The sequence below is a fragment of the Equus caballus genome, chromosome 15 (genome assembly GCF_041296265.1).
Source record: "Equus caballus isolate H_3958 breed thoroughbred chromosome 15, TB-T2T, whole genome shotgun sequence".
Lineage (NCBI taxonomy): Eukaryota > Metazoa > Chordata > Mammalia > Perissodactyla > Equidae > Equus > Equus caballus.
In genome coordinates, this window is record NC_091698.1 from 68034484 (window position 1) to 68050190 (window position 15707).

General features: G+C 36.3%; 1 protein-coding gene and 1 long non-coding RNA gene across 3 annotated transcripts in view; both read left to right on the plus strand.

Annotated features, from left to right (window-relative positions):
* PIGF (phosphatidylinositol glycan anchor biosynthesis class F) overlaps positions 1 to 15707 on the plus strand; it is a 32461-nt gene that overhangs the window by 8546 nt on the left and 8208 nt on the right. For both annotated transcript variants that reach the window (XM_001498796.5, XM_005600003.4), the window contains exon 5: positions 10643 to 10751. In XM_001498796.5, coding sequence (XP_001498846.1) covers positions 10643 to 10751 — 109 coding nt within the window. The remainder of the gene's footprint in view (positions 1 to 10642; positions 10752 to 15707) is intronic.
* On the plus strand, positions 123 to 7265 carry LOC138917868 (uncharacterized). The gene is made up of 4 exons (XR_011426458.1): positions 123 to 291; positions 1018 to 1072; positions 4813 to 4934; positions 7224 to 7265. It is a non-coding gene; the product is annotated as an uncharacterized lncRNA (long non-coding RNA).

Here is a 15707-nt window from a genome sequence, read left to right on the forward strand (position 1 = left end):
ATTTGTAATACAAAACATTTTATTTATACACACAGAGCACGGCATGAAATAGTAATAATGCAATAATATTTTAATAACTTTTAAAGCATTTTCCTATATGTTATAGCATTTAATTCTCACAGTAATCTGCTGCAATACTCCTATTTTCACCATTTTCAAGATGGAGATACTGGAAAGCTGACTGGTTAAGTGATTTGCCCTCTATACCCAGTAAGAGGTAGCGCTGGGACTTGAATCCAGGTCATCTGATGGTATAAAAGTTAGAAGACTCTAGTAATTGAGGATCAGAAAGTAAGTTATTGCCCTGTCTTCATTACTTAGTGGCCAAGTGATCTTAGACAAGCTATTTAACTTCACACATCCTCACATGTACAGTTGTCCCTTGGTATCCACAAGGGATTGGTTCTATGACCCCCTTTTCTCCCTAGATAGCAAAATCTGCTCAAGTCCCTTATATAAAATGGCATCGTATTTGCATATCACCTATGCACATTCCTCCCCATACTTTAAATCATCTCCAGATTACTTATAATACCTAATACAATGTAAATGCTTGTAAATAGTTGTTATACTGTATTGTTTAGGGAATCATGACAAGAAAAAAGTCTGTACGTGTTCAGTACAGATGCAACCACATAGGCCTTTTGATCTATTGTTGGTTGAATCCGGCGGTGCAGAACCCACAGATACAGAGTTTGCATGGTTATTGTCAGAACTGAGTAGGCTGATGAGTGAAATCAAATAGTAACTGCTCAAGAAACGTTTGTCAAATGGATTAGCAAATGTCAGGGAGCGTTTTCATATTTTATACTTCCAACCCTGACTGATGTTTGTCTTAGTACTTTTTCCTGGTTTCAGTAACAGACCAAGGAGTGTAGGGCATAGAGAGCCAAGGAGAAGGAGGACCAGTTTTTTCAGTTCATTTAGTGTAAAGTTAGCTTAAACTTTGTCATGAGAGGGGAACTTAAGTCTTCATATCTCCGCCATACATTAGTGATGTTTCGCTTTCTTCCCCAGCACTTTATCACACTTGAAGGATTTAGCATCTAAATCATGTCAAATTTTGAATGAGGTAAGAAATGATTAATTTGATAGATTAGCCTGTTTAATGTTAGGGTTGACCTTCTTAAATGTTCACTTTTATGGAATACTTGTTTAAAAACTCAAAGATCTGGTGGTTCTGCAGTGATAATATGAAATACGCACAAAAAAATAATTACTTGTATATTATTTCTGAAATTGTCCCAGTATACAGTTAGCATTATTTATATTGAGTCACAACTTTAATTTCATAGAATTCTATTATTATTTAAGGAGGTTGTACAAAACATGAATAATTTTAGGTTTTTTCCTATTCAATAATAATTTACAACAGAAATTGAAGTGCTTATGCTATGGTTCTAATCCACTAAAAGTGATTAAAATATCTTAAAAGTACTGATTGAAGATTTTAGAGCTTTAAATATTTTTATCATTCATCCTGTGTTTTAGTATATAAAGCACTGTAGAATTTTTTTGTTTTATTTATTTAAAGCTGGCCCTTTTAGTATTATGGAACTGTGACTAATTCAAATGTTTAGTGTGAATAAGCTAATTTTAAGTTGGGCTGACATCTTGCTCAGTGTTGAATCAATATAAATGTTTTATACTATAACAAAAATAAAGTGAAAAAATTATTATATCCTGATTTATAATGTATTTATTTGCATTTTTAATGTTGAGTAGATGATAATCAGATGAAGATTGAAAAACACAAAAGCTTTGATCTTGAGACTGTGTAGGAATAACAGCCAAGAGTAAAGGACCAATTCTGATGCTGAGATTTAATATATAATTAAAAGACACTATTTAAACAAGAATTCTCCTCAAAGTAAATGTAAAGTTATTCCAGATAAAAAAGCAAAACAAAAGAATGCTATTTTGAAGAAAAACTTGAAGATAGAAAAGTCATTCAGTTTCTTGGAAAATTCTGCCATCTTCTTTTTGGTATACTTATTACTGAATATACTCAATTCGTACTAGTTTAATTCTATTTGTTGCCTTATAAGTATTATTATAATTATAATTATTGTGAAGTTTTTTTAATTTGTAGACTTTGTTATAAAGAAAAGTAATAATCTATATTTTTCACTCAAGTTTGCTTTGTGATTTTTATCAGTTCTTTTTTCTTTCTTTGGGCGGGGATGGGAGGAAGATTAGCCCTGAGCTAACTGCTGCCAATCCTCCTCTTTTTGCTGAGGAAGACTGGCCCAGAGCTAACATCCCTGCCCACCTTCCTCTACTTTATACGTGGGACGCCTACCACAGCATGGCGTGCCAAGTGGTGCCATGTCTGCACCCGGTATCCAAACCACGAACCCCGGGCTGCCGAAGCGGAACATGTGAACTTAACTGCTGCGCCATGGGGCCGGCCCGATTTATCCGTTCTTTTATGCCGTTATTTGAATGTTTAAGTCAGAACCTGATCACTTTTAATGAACTAAAAAATTGAATTTCTGAATAAGTTCCTGAATCTGTGGTTATCTTGGTAAAGACAGTCAGTAAGACCAGTTTGTGTAGACAGACAAAGGCTGCTTTTTCTCATCTTTGTACTGAAATGGATTTTATATTGAAAAAGACGCTGTGGACATTAAGAGGGAAAAGATAGTGAATAACCAAAACTTTATACATATGAAAAATAGGTAATTTAGCTTTAATGTGGGTGCAAAAATTTAGTGGCAAAGAAGCATTGATTTTAATATTCAGTGGGGAAGGGGGAAGTTTATATAAGAATTCTGTAAAATATCTTTAGCCACTAGGAGGAGTGATGTGGTGTCTTTTAGATGAAGAGATCAACGGCTAAAAAGATCAACTCCATTTTAACAAGCAGTGTTTTGATGACAGCCCATCTACCTCAGGTGCCTGATACAGGGTCTGACCCATAGTAGCCATTCAGAATGGCCTATTTCTCTCCATTAATATTTGATATAATGAATTTCAGTGGAGTCAAATAATATAGACATTTACTTTCGGCTCATTGTCATGAAGATTGATCTGTAATATTGCTTTAGTCACTTTTTAAGATTGTTCACAGAACAGTGAGCCACTTATTCTGTTCTCAGCCCTACTGCCTGTGTTTATACATTCCTTAACTATGAAAAATTAGCCAATAATCATAGAATTCAGATGACTTTATTATGAGAATAAACCAATGTCAGTGCTGCTATAAATTAATAGGGAGGAATTTATGTTTTATTTCCTTTCTATCTTAATTGTTTATTACAAAAGAATACATATTGTAAAAATTCAAATAATAGACAAGTATAGAAAAGTTAAAGATCCTAGTAATTCTATCAAAGAATCAGTCATTTCTAACAGATTTTATATATTTTATTTTGACTATGCATATAACATATATGTAATTTTAAAACAAAAATAGTTATACTAGTCACTGCCAGTAACTTGCTTGTTTTTCACTTATTAAGAATGTCTTAAGCAGGGCTGGCCAAGTGGTGTAGTGGTTAAGCTCACGTGCTCTGCTTCAGCAGCCTGGAGTCACCGGTTTGGATCCCAGGCACAGACCCATGCACCGCTCATCAAGCCATGCTGTGGCGCATGCCACATACAAAGTAGGGAAAGATTGCCACAGATGTTAGCTCAGCAACAGTCTTCCTCGAGCAAAAAGAGGAAGACTGGCAACAGATGTTAGCTCAGGGCCAATCTTCCTCACCAAAAAAAAATAAAAAAGAATGTCTTTCGGGGCTGGCCCTGTTGCCTAGTGGTTAAGTACTCCACTTCAGCAGCCTCAGTTTGGTTCCCTAGGCTTGGACCTGCACCACTTGGCACATGTGTTGTGGCTGTGGCCCACGTACAAAATAGAGGAAGATTGGAACAACAGAAGTTAGCTCAGGGCAAATCTTCCTCACCAAAAAAAAAAAAAAAAAAAGGAATGTCTTTGTATTTACCTCTTCTTGCATAGTATCCTTAGTATATCTTCATCTATAAGGAATAGAAAACTTCAGCTTATATTGGTTTGAACAATAAGGAAACATTCTTTCGCATAACAAAGGTTGTGTGGTTCTAGATATAGATGGTCAAAGTGTGGCTGTGCTTCTTCTTGATTCTCCTGGTTCTTATCCTTGGGCTGGTAGTGAGAAGGCAGCAGCTTTTCCTTGAGTCTTCTAAACTAATCATCGGGAAAGAGAATGGAATCGCCATGATTCAATTAGTCTAATCATCAGTGATGAGGTGAATGTGGGGCAATTAATCATCATTACAAGTATACCATGTACCATGATTTATTTAACTAATTTCCTATTGAAGGTTATTATCAAATTTTCATAATTATAAATAATGTTGTTATGAATGTCTTTGTACCATGTAAAATCTTGTATACTTGTGCAAGGGTTTCTGTAAACTAGATTCCTGGTGTAGAATTCCTCGCTCACAAGTTGATAGACATTGCCTAACTAAAGTTCTAGTTTGAAGAATATGTATACACCTACATACTTAGAGGTTCATCTCTATCTGTAACTCTATATCTATATCTGTGTCTATCTCCCAGCAGAGTGCTGGTTTCCCTGAAGCCCCATCAGGGCTGTTTAGTTGTTATCAATCTACCAGGGCTGCTGCCTGCTGGGCTCTGCCAACGAGGCTGACTGCCACAGTAGCTTCATCCGATTTCTGATGGGACACATAAGCCCTGGTCAAACATTTTTAAAAGTTTGATTTATGGAACCACCAATTATTAAATTTAAGCTGAATATCACTGATTAAATCGCAGAGAGAGCATTTCCGTTACCCTGCCTCCGTTCTCTCCTGCCTCATTTTCAGAAAACTGGATGGAAAATAATATACAGTCCTCAAAATGCAGCTTCAAGACAGGAAAAATTGGTGCCAGTTAAGATGGGAAGACAGCTTCAAAGATAATTCACTCTTTGTCTCTGAGCAAACAGGTAGTCTGGGCAGCCTGCCTACGTGAAGTGTGGGCAAGATGAAAAGAAACGGCATGGCAGTCCTAAAAACACACTGGGGGTGGGGGGTGGGCGGGAGGAGAAATGCAGAAGACAGCCTGGGAGGAAATACCACCCAAGGAACAAAAACAAACTCCACAGTTTACCACAGAAAAATGTTATTAAGGTTATGAATTTAATAAAGTAAGAGCTCAAAGATAAGGAAGCAAAATGAGGTGGAGAAGGAGATTGCAGAATTAATGAAATAAATTGAGACTCCAGACCACACCATTACAGATCATAAATTAGAAACATAGACAAGTTGGAAAATCAATTTCTAACCTGGAGGAAAGGTTTGAGCTAATCAAAATGAATTAGGGGTAGAGGAGGGATTGGGAAGTATCAAACAATTAGGGAAGAAATGATAAATATAGAGAACAAAGGAGATCAACTTAAGACTAGTTAGCACCCCTAAAATACAAAACAAAACTAATTCAGAGATGTGTTAGAAGACAGTTTCCCCAAATAAAGGAATTACTCAGTTTATATATTAAGGAGGTTCACTATATCAAGAAAATAATTGAATGAATTAGGGTTTCAGAACAGAATATAAATACTATAAAAAATAAGCAATAGAAGTTACACAGTAGGGAAAGGGAAGATGGAGAAAATGTAATTGTATCCCCAGCTACTCTGGCTGTCCCCAGGTCCTGAGCCTAATTGGTACAGCCTCTTCGGGGAACAGGGATTAATGGAGGTCTGTGTGCTGAACAGTGAGTACGCCTAGTCCTTTTCACCCGCCGGCCCAGAATACTGACAGCTAGGCTTATACCATTTAGGCAGAATATTGAAACCTAGGGAAAATGATACAAAAGAAAAACCTACAGATACAGACATTTGGGGGTTCTCCAAAAGGCAGGGTTCCTACCCAATCCCTGGTACCGTGAAGCCCACCAGTTGAATTGTGCTTCTGCACAGTGAACATCCAGTCAGCTGTTTAGTGTTTCAGTTTTTTAAAAAATACCTTTATTGAGATAAACTTCATATCATAAAACTCACCCATTTAAAGTGTACAATTTAATGGTTTTTAGTAGGGACACAGTTTTGTAACCATCTCCACAATCTAGTTTTAGAACATTTCCTCACCCCCAAAAGAAACTATGCCTATTGGCATCATCCTCCATTCCCACCCTTCTCTCCTGCCCCCATCCTCCCATCCCAGGCAACTACTAAAATACTTTCTGTCTCTCTAGATTTGACTGTTCTGGATATTTCATATATAGTGTTTTAAGTAGAATGAGAAATAAACACTTAGACAGTTGAGAAACATCTCCAAAATGAAAACAACAAAAAAACTCAGTGGAAACAAAAGCAATATAAAAACCAGAAGATAACTTTAAAAAATGTCTACTTTTTACATCCATAAAACATGAACAGGAAGCTATCAAAAAGAATATTCACAGAACAAAAAAGCTCTTGGGAATTAAAAATATGATGAAAAAAAAATTCAACAGAAGTAGAGACAAAGTTGAAAAGATCCCTTAGTCAAAAAGGCAAAGATATGGGGGCTGGCCCCGTGGCCGAGTGGTTAAGTTTGCGTGCTCTGCTGCAGGCAGCCCAGTGTTTCGTTAGTTTGAATCCTGGGCGCGGACATGGCACTGCTCATCAGACCACGCTGAGGCAGCGTCCCACATGCCACAACTAGAAGAACCCACAACGAAGAATACACAACTATGTACCGAGGGGCTTTGGGGAGAAAAAGGAAAAAATAAAATCTTTAAAAAAAAAAAGAAAAAAAGAAAAAAGACTAAGATATGGAAAATGAGTTAAAAGGTAAGAAAATCAGAGACTAATTCATAATGATAGTATTCCAAGCCAAAGAGTAAGAAAAGTGGAAAATTCTTAAGGGATCTGGACAGAGAAAGTCTTTAAATAAAAGAAAATTTCAAGAACCAAAGACTTGAGATTCTAGATTAAGAGGCCCGTGTATCTCCAGCATGATGCATGAAAAGTCGTCCACTCCAGGGTGCGTTATTGTGACATTTTAGAGAGCCAGGAATAAAGAGGTGATTCTAAAGGCTCCCAGAGAGGGCGGGGGTGGGGTGGGGGTAGGGATGTGCTGCCTACAGAGCACTGGGGGCCAGAATGGCTCTAAACTTCTCAGCTGGGAGTCACAGAACAAAGGAGCAGTGCCTTCAAAATTCAGAGGCAAAATGATGTCCAACAATTATAGTAAAGTCATTTTCGGACTTTAAACATCGCTGAAATCTGTTTTCCATGTACCCTTTTCAGGATTCTGTTGCAGGAGGTGCTTTAAAAAAAAAGAAAAGAAAATAGAAGGAGGAAGTCTCGGAATGTAGGAAATGAGACCCCAAAGCAACGAGAGAGGCAGAGGGAGTTCCCGAGGCGATGGTGTAGGGAACTCGGTACAGCTGTGCCGTAGGCTTAGCGAGCGCCCAGCCCAGCCTGGAGCAGGTGAGGTGTCTCCAAGAAGAGAGAGAGCGCAGACAAGAGCTGATGTTTAGTTTCTTTGGAATACTTGAGGATGATTTAGTGACAGGTAGGTTCGCAAATGGGGGGTAAAAAAAGAGGAAGTTCTTAACATCCAAAGAAAATTAAAAATTTACTCGAAGAAGGGAAAGGTAATTGTGGTTTACTGTGTGGTTCAGCTGGGATGAATATTTTCATAATCATAATGTAGACACTGCTATTGATTCAGCTGAGAGGACATGTCACTGTGAAAGAGGATGATGAGTCAGAAATGTGTATGGAGATGGGAGCCTTGTGGCTAGAGCACCAAATCCTCCTCCATTGTAGAAAGCAGAAAGTAACTAAATCTTGAAAATTCTGTACATAATGTATGCTCTTTTAAATTAGCGGTATATAGAAGAAACAGTGAAGATTTGAAAGTGTCTGCCTCAGGAGCAGAAGTCAGGAATGGGGAGGACTGCAGGGAGGAATTATTATTGTTGTGATCTTTGAGTTTAAAGATACTTATATGTATTATTTTGATCAAATTTTAATTTTAAAGGGGCTAGAGAGTTTTTCTATTTTTTAAATTAGGTCTTGGTTCCATTTTCTCTACATTTATTATATGTAAGATCTAAACACTCTTGGATACATCAGAGGATACAAATAGAGGACCTCCTCTTGGATGTTAGCACTTTTTATTACAACAAATATGAGATGGCCACAAGTGTGCTGTAATGATAGAAAATATGAAGACATGGATCTTGCCCCTTAGCCTGAGGAACTTGGAGCTTAGAAGTTAGATAAGACATGTACATGAATCTCACTGAAACATAGCTCTGATCATAGCTGCCTTGATTTAAAACCTTCAGTGGCTCCTTTAGTCTGACTTTTAAGGCTGTTCTAAAATCCTAACCCTAAATCTACCACGATGAGATAACACTTGGTACCCACTACAGTGGCTATAATCAATAATAACAAGTGTTAGCAAGGATGTGGAAAAATGGAAACCACCAAACACTGCTGGGGGAATATAAAATGGCTTAGCTCTTTGACAAACTGTCTTGCAATTCCTCAAAAGGTTAAACATAGAGTTGCCATATGACCCAGCAATTCTATTCCTTAGTATACCCCCAAGAAAAATGGAAACATATCCACACAAAACTTGTTCATTAATGTTTATAGTAGCATTATGCACAATTGCCAGAAAGTCCAGACAACTCAAATGTCCATCAACTCATGCGTGGAAAAAATAAAATGTGGTATACCCATACAACAAAATATTATTTGGCAATAAAAAAGAATTTTTACATGGTACAAAATGGATGAATCTTGAGACATTATGCTAAGTGAAAGAAGCCAGTCACAAAAGACCACACAATATATGATTCCATTTATATGAAATGTTCAGAATAGGTAAATCCATAGAAACAAAAAGCAGATTAGTGGTTGCCTAGGGCTGGGCGGGGAGGGGAAATGGGGAGTGACTGCTAATGCGTAAAGGGTTTCATTTTGGGGTGATGGTTGCACAACTTTGTAAATATACTAAGAAACATTGAACTGTGCACTTTAAATGAGTGAATTGTATGGCTCGAAAAAGATTTTCTGGGGCAAGTTTTTACTATACTCAATAAAGTAATTTTTAGAAATCCTAACTCTGACCTACTTTTCTAGTTGTCCACTTGGCCTCAACCAGTTTTACTGATGTCCCTTTTACCTGCATTCCAGCTCTTTTTCCAGTTCTTCACGACCAAATGCTACCCATTCTTCCAAATCCAGCTGAACTTCCTGCTCATCCATAAAATGGAAAAAGTAAACTCTTTCCAGCAGAAAGTAAACTCTGCTCTCGGCCTCTACCAGACTTGGTGTCTCCGGGCACATCACTTTCCGTATTGCAACATAGAGGAGTTGCGTGTTGAGTGAAAGCTAGTCAACATTTGTCAGTCACATATAGTCAAAAATTACCCTGGAAAATCCTTTAAATTGCCCAACGGCACAGTTCTCTCTTTGCATTCAACTTGCCAGTTTTTTCCTAAGGTTGGAACGGAACACTCTTCTGTTAAATGCTGGTTGAAGACATTGACTTGCATTTATAGGTGTTATGTAAAATAAAAAAAGATAAAACCCAGCAAATAACAGAAATTTGGATATATGGTGATTGGCTCCAACCTTCTTCCAGCCTCCATTTTCAGTAGAAACAAGTCAAAGCTCTTACCTTGTGTGGGTGGTGGAGGGGGAATAATGAGAAGGTGATAGAGGGGTTGATTTATGACTGACTGGTCATCTGGGACTTCTTTAATTCAGTGTACATTTTGTGTGTAATAATTGGCCTACTTCTAATGAAAGAAATCTTCTAACAAAGCAGATGTTTTCCCCTTTTTCCACACCAGCTGGAAGGAACTGCTTTTCATAAAACTTCATAATAACTCAACCTTGTATTTTAAACAATTGAATATTTGGAGCCTCCCCTTACTGTGTTGTGGTGGGATTTTGCTCTACTGTAACCAAACTCACGTTCTACACGGCTAAGTGGTCACACTATGAGGGGCGGCCTGAAACCAAGATTTACTGAAAGAATGGCAGAATTAGGTCTTTACACTGTAAGATGTGCACTTAAATAAGAATGGTGGGCAAAATCACTGGATCTTTTGAAATACTTTGTTTTCAGTCTCTACTCCTTCCCCACCAAATAGAGTTGATTTGTTTTAGTGAAATGTGCCATACAAAGGACTAGTGGAGTAAATGATGCTCCCTCCGTACGATGGAATCTAGTATAACCGTTAAAGGAAAACACAGCAGCAAAACTGGGCTTATAACATGATGCATTAGAGTTTTGTTTTGAAGGATATATAAATATATGTGTGCATATATGCAAATATGCTTATATTATTCTAAACAAAATTGTATGTGTATTTGTGCATGCATAAAATATTTCTGCAAGGGTATGTATTAAATTGGTAGTAGCACTTGCTTCTGGGGAAAGGGTGAGAGGAAGACTTAACTTTCATTGCATATGCTCTTTTGTATTGTTTGACTTTCACCATGTGTATATGTTACCTTTCCAACTGAAAATTGGAATTAATTGTTAATAGTTCATGATAAATTTTTATATGTCAATTTGAGATGCTAAATTTAAATGAACAGAACATAGATATATAGTGTTAATTTGTGCTACTGTTTTGTTTGATTCTCCAGCAGCTAAGATAGATACCAACAGTGATTTACGTATTTGTGTTTTACAGAGTTACGTCTGTTTGGGAGAACAGCCTCCAGATCACTACAATTTCTAGTTTCGTAGGAGCATGGCTTGGAGCCTTTCCTATTCCACTCGATTGGGAAAGACCGTGGCAGGTTGGTTTCAGCTATTTAAAGCAACAAAATAAATGTTTGTACAATGAGAGTAAAACTGGTGAAGTTAACTAGTATGTATATGTAAATTGTTTTGTTGTTCAGTTAACTAGGGAAGTTATCTAGGCCACTTCTTCTTGGGACCTGTCTCAGTGCCACAGGCATCCAGATCAGTCTGGTTCTATCTTCCATCACTACTTTTTCTACTTATATAAGCTTAGTTTGCGAATATGTATAGGGGTTTTTTAAAAATAGGCTAGAAGTTGCAGGAATTTCCTGTTTTCCATTTTGGTATTCATTGCCTTTGTGGTCTTAGATTCATGTTTTCTTAACTTGATTGACAGCCAAATTGAATGTTGATCTTGCAATATTTTTTAAAAGCATATAGCAAAGTAGGTTTTGAAATGGGGTATGTGATATTGAAGGAAGCTCATAAACTCAGGTTTTTCATTTCCTATCACAATAGGGCATAGCTAAGAAGTTAGGTAAAGCACTATGAGATAAGTGTTCTTTTTATCACCATTTTACAGGTAAGAAAACTGATACCTAGAGGGTATGTAATATTTCCAAAGTAACTGAGCTAGTAATGGATATATCTTTGTCTTAATTTTTAATGGCTTCATAGTATGCCACTCTATAGCTATTCCAAAGTTTATTTAACAAATTCACTATTGATATTTAGGTTATTGCCAATATTTTACTGTTAAAAACAGTGCTGTGATAAACATCTTAGAATCTATATCTTTCTGGATTTTCCCAATTATTTTCTTGAGGTCATTTCTCCCAAATGGAATTGTGGTATTAAAAATAAATATACTTTTCTTTTTCCAACATGAAGAGAATTTTTTTCTGATTACAAAGACAGTATACATTTATTTAGAAAATTTAAGCTACATTAATAATTATAAAGAAGGAAAAATTATCAAATATCCAACTACCCAGAGGCAACCTCCATTTGCATTTTGATGATAATTTTTGCAGTTCTCGCTCCATGTGTGTAACTATTCATAATAGATGTTATTTTTAATCTTTTTTCCCCTTCAACAGCATATTATGGAGCTCATTCCATGTCAGTGAGAATTTACTTATATGTATATTCCATTATTTGGGTAAATCATATGCCAATTTCTTATTAATGAACATTTAAATTGTTTACACTTTTAACTAATATTAATTTATTATTGTTATCAATTATAGTGATTATCATACTTAAACATACATCTTTGCATATTTGTCCAGTTTGCTCTTTAGTGTAAATTCCTAGGTAATGAATGACTGGGTTAAATCTTTGATACATATCTCACTTTCCAAAGGCCCTTGAGGGATCCAGATTGTATGTCTTGCACTTAACTGCCTACTTTTAAGTCTGTTCTTTGTGCTTTCTGTTAGATGTTGTGTCTCCCAAACAGACGAGTTGCTCGTTTACTTTCACTAAGGATGGTGGGTTTGCCTTTTCCTATTGGTTCTTCATCTACTGTATGTTATAGATATCCCTGGGCCTGGGATGTGTGGTGTCACTGATACCCTTCCCGAGGTTTTAGTGCTAATAAAGGTTTTCTTTCTATTTCCTTGGCCATCTCAGTGATCATTGGGAGGTGGGGATTCATTTGTACTCAAGTTACCATCTTATGGAACTGAATTTCATGCAGTGGTGTCAGTGATATCTAAATTGGAGCACAACCAAAATCATTGAAACATATACATAGAAAATTGTGTTTTCCTCTGTAGTGGATTACTTTCAGATGTATGCAATTAAATCTAAATACAAAGTATTGATATGTAAAAGCACCATGAGCCATCAGCTTTAATGAGTTGGTAAGGTAATATGTAATTAACATGTCAGTTTGCATATAGATGGAATTTGATATCTTGTTAAAATCGTCTGTTTACAAGACCATGTGGAAGTAGAAACTGAATCATGGGGCGTAGATGTGCCTTTGTAAAATCTGGGATTAGTCTTTCATAGAAGGTGTGTATGTTAATTACTTACAATCCAGTTATCCATTTTGGATTGTTCTTTTCTACCTCTTGTTTACAGTAAGAGGTGAGCTGGATCTAAATTGATGGTATCAGACTTTTAAAATCAACATAAAGTTTCCATTTGAATTACTGACTTTTAAAAAATATTTTCTAGCTGGCTAATTTAAATATATAACAAGTGTCGGTCTTCATTAAGAGTGTTTCATTTGATTGGAATATTACTGGTTGTTTAATTATCTTTACTCTTGTGTTGTTTTTATACTGTCCCAAGGTAATGACCCACTTCTTCACTATAATCTTTTAAAATTATGATATATACTGTTGGTGGCATGATAGAATGATGTATAGTTAATCATCTTTTATTCACATAATAATAACCTGCCTCTCTCCCTTTTAGCAGTTTTTTTTAAATGCAGGTTTTTATTTATTTATTTTTTTATTTTGAGGAAGATTAGCCGTGAGCTAACTACTGCCAATCCTCCTCTTTTTGCTGAGGAAGACTAGCCCTGAGCTAACATCCATGCCCATCTTCCTCTACTTTATATGTGGGACACCTACCACAGCATGGCTTTTGCCAAGCGGTGCCACGTCCGCACCCGGGACCCAAACTGGCGAACCCCGGGCCACCGAGAAGCGAAACGTGCAAACTTAAACACTGCACCACCAGGCCGGCCCCCAGCTTTTAGCAGTTATTTACTGATAAACTAGAGAAATGATGAGGTTTCATTTTTTATTTCACTTTTTATTTTCAGCAAACAAGGTTTTTCGTTTTGTTCTGTTTTTTTTTTTATAAGTCTACACAGAATAAGTACTCAGTGTGGCTCATGATGCTGACAGAATCTGCCAGAAAAACAATAAATCAAATAAAGGAATATGGAGATTTTTCTAGAGCAAAATTTCATGAGAAGATACTACTGTATACACTTTATTATCTAAAATATAACATGTAGTAAGAAGAGATTTTAGTTCTTTGTTCCTTGTAGCCCGATACAGATTTGATAGGTTTGTGGTAAAACAAGTTTTTCTGGATCATGATCTGGTTTTATTTATATTCTAGTCAGAGAAACAAGAGTATCTGGCTAAGCAATTATACCTTCGTTAAAAATGCACACACACAAACAACCCCTCAAAAACTTTTACGTGTTTTAGTTCAATTTTCTCTACTTTGAACTCAAATCTGACTTTGTATAAAGTTCCAGAGGCCAAACATAAGATTATAATGATGTAAGTTCTGTATTGAGCAATTTCAAACATATTTATATTTTTTTAATTGTTTCATCACTAAATGACTGGAAAGGCCCATTGAAAATATGTAATCTCAACAGAAGAGTTTTTCACGTACTAATATGAATTTTAAATAATTTTAAGTAGTGACAAGTGCTGAAAGGTGTGCCGGGGCATCTTTACAGTTGGAGGAAGCCTTCCCACTGTAGGAGCAGCAAGAGGATTTGGCAGGGTGGCCACCTACTACATTGCTGGTCATCTTTGCTGTTGTTTAAGAAATGATTTGAAAGTCATCTTACTTCTCTTCCCTGCCTAATTATTTGCCTTTAAATATCAGCAAGAAAATAAATACTTGAATTGCCCATAACCCAGACAGCTTTCTTCACTCCCAGAGAAAGCCTACAGTCACTGACAAAATAAAGACTTTGGGGAAAAACTTTGTACATTATTATTTGATCCTTTATCTGCTGTAACTAAATAGCTAGTCAGTAAGTATTTGTTGAATTCTTACTGTGTACAAAGCATATAGTCTACGTAAGTGTAACAGATAATTAAATATTACACAGGACTGGAATTTAATGATTTGGTAACATTAATTTAGATTCAGATTGTGATTTAGATTCAGATTCAGATTTAATATGCTCTAATATTTTGTAGAATAGATAGTTATGAGCTTTTCATCTGGAAAATGTCTTAATTCTTTCCTTTATCAAAAATGGGCATTTCATGTTACAAAAAAAATTTCATGGGAGGTTAAGTAAATGTTGGTTATTCTCAGCAGAGGAAATCTGCCACGTTTCATTACTACGTAGACAGATAACACGATTATTAAGAGCTTTGGCATCAGATTACTGAGTTCAAATCCTGGCTCTGTCACTTGGTAGTGAGGATTAAATAATATAATTCTTCTAAAGTACTTAGTTCAGAACCCGTCACATAGTTACTGCTTAATTAACATTGTAGGCATTTGTGATCTATAATGACTATATTTTTAGCCTTACAAAAAAATGCAAATTCCATTATTTGAGTTCTCAGAGTGTTAGAGAGTGCGTTAATTGTCTCAGTTGGTTATTTTATTCATTCTGCCCAGCAGTGCTTCAGTTGGTCATGTGGGTTGTTAATTCATCTTTTTGTTTCTCTGGTATTTAGATATTTAGGGTAATTGGAGTTCACATAATTTTCAATCCTGTCTGACAGGCAATAGAAAGAAAACATAACATTTCTGATCTATGTATGTACCAGGCAGGGGGCTTGGCACTATCACAGAAGTAACTTAATCCTGACAATCATGGTGCAAAGTGTGTTTCATTCCCATTTCTACACAGAAGAAAGTCAGTGTGGGGAGAGGAGGACACATCTTGCTCAACATTACCTGGCTGATGAGAGGAGGACTTACTATCCAAACCAGAGCCCCAGGACACGATTCTCCTCATTGCTGGAGACTCTGAAACGTGGCTTTTCTTTTTCAAAAATGGCTGTAGCTTGGATCTCTTTGGGAAAGCTTGAGTAGTTAATTATATCGCATTTCTTTCCCACATAAGACTTTCACTTAAAAGACACTTCACTTAAATACACCACACTCTGCTGGTGTATTTTAGACCATAACATTTAATACCTTCGTAGGAGAGTGTTTGAAGCTAATATGCAAAGCTTTTGTGCCTAGAAAACCCACAAATGCCTTTAAATTCTGGACCTCAATGCTACTCTCCCAAAATGGAATGCAACCAAATAATGACATCTCTTCGGAGCATACTT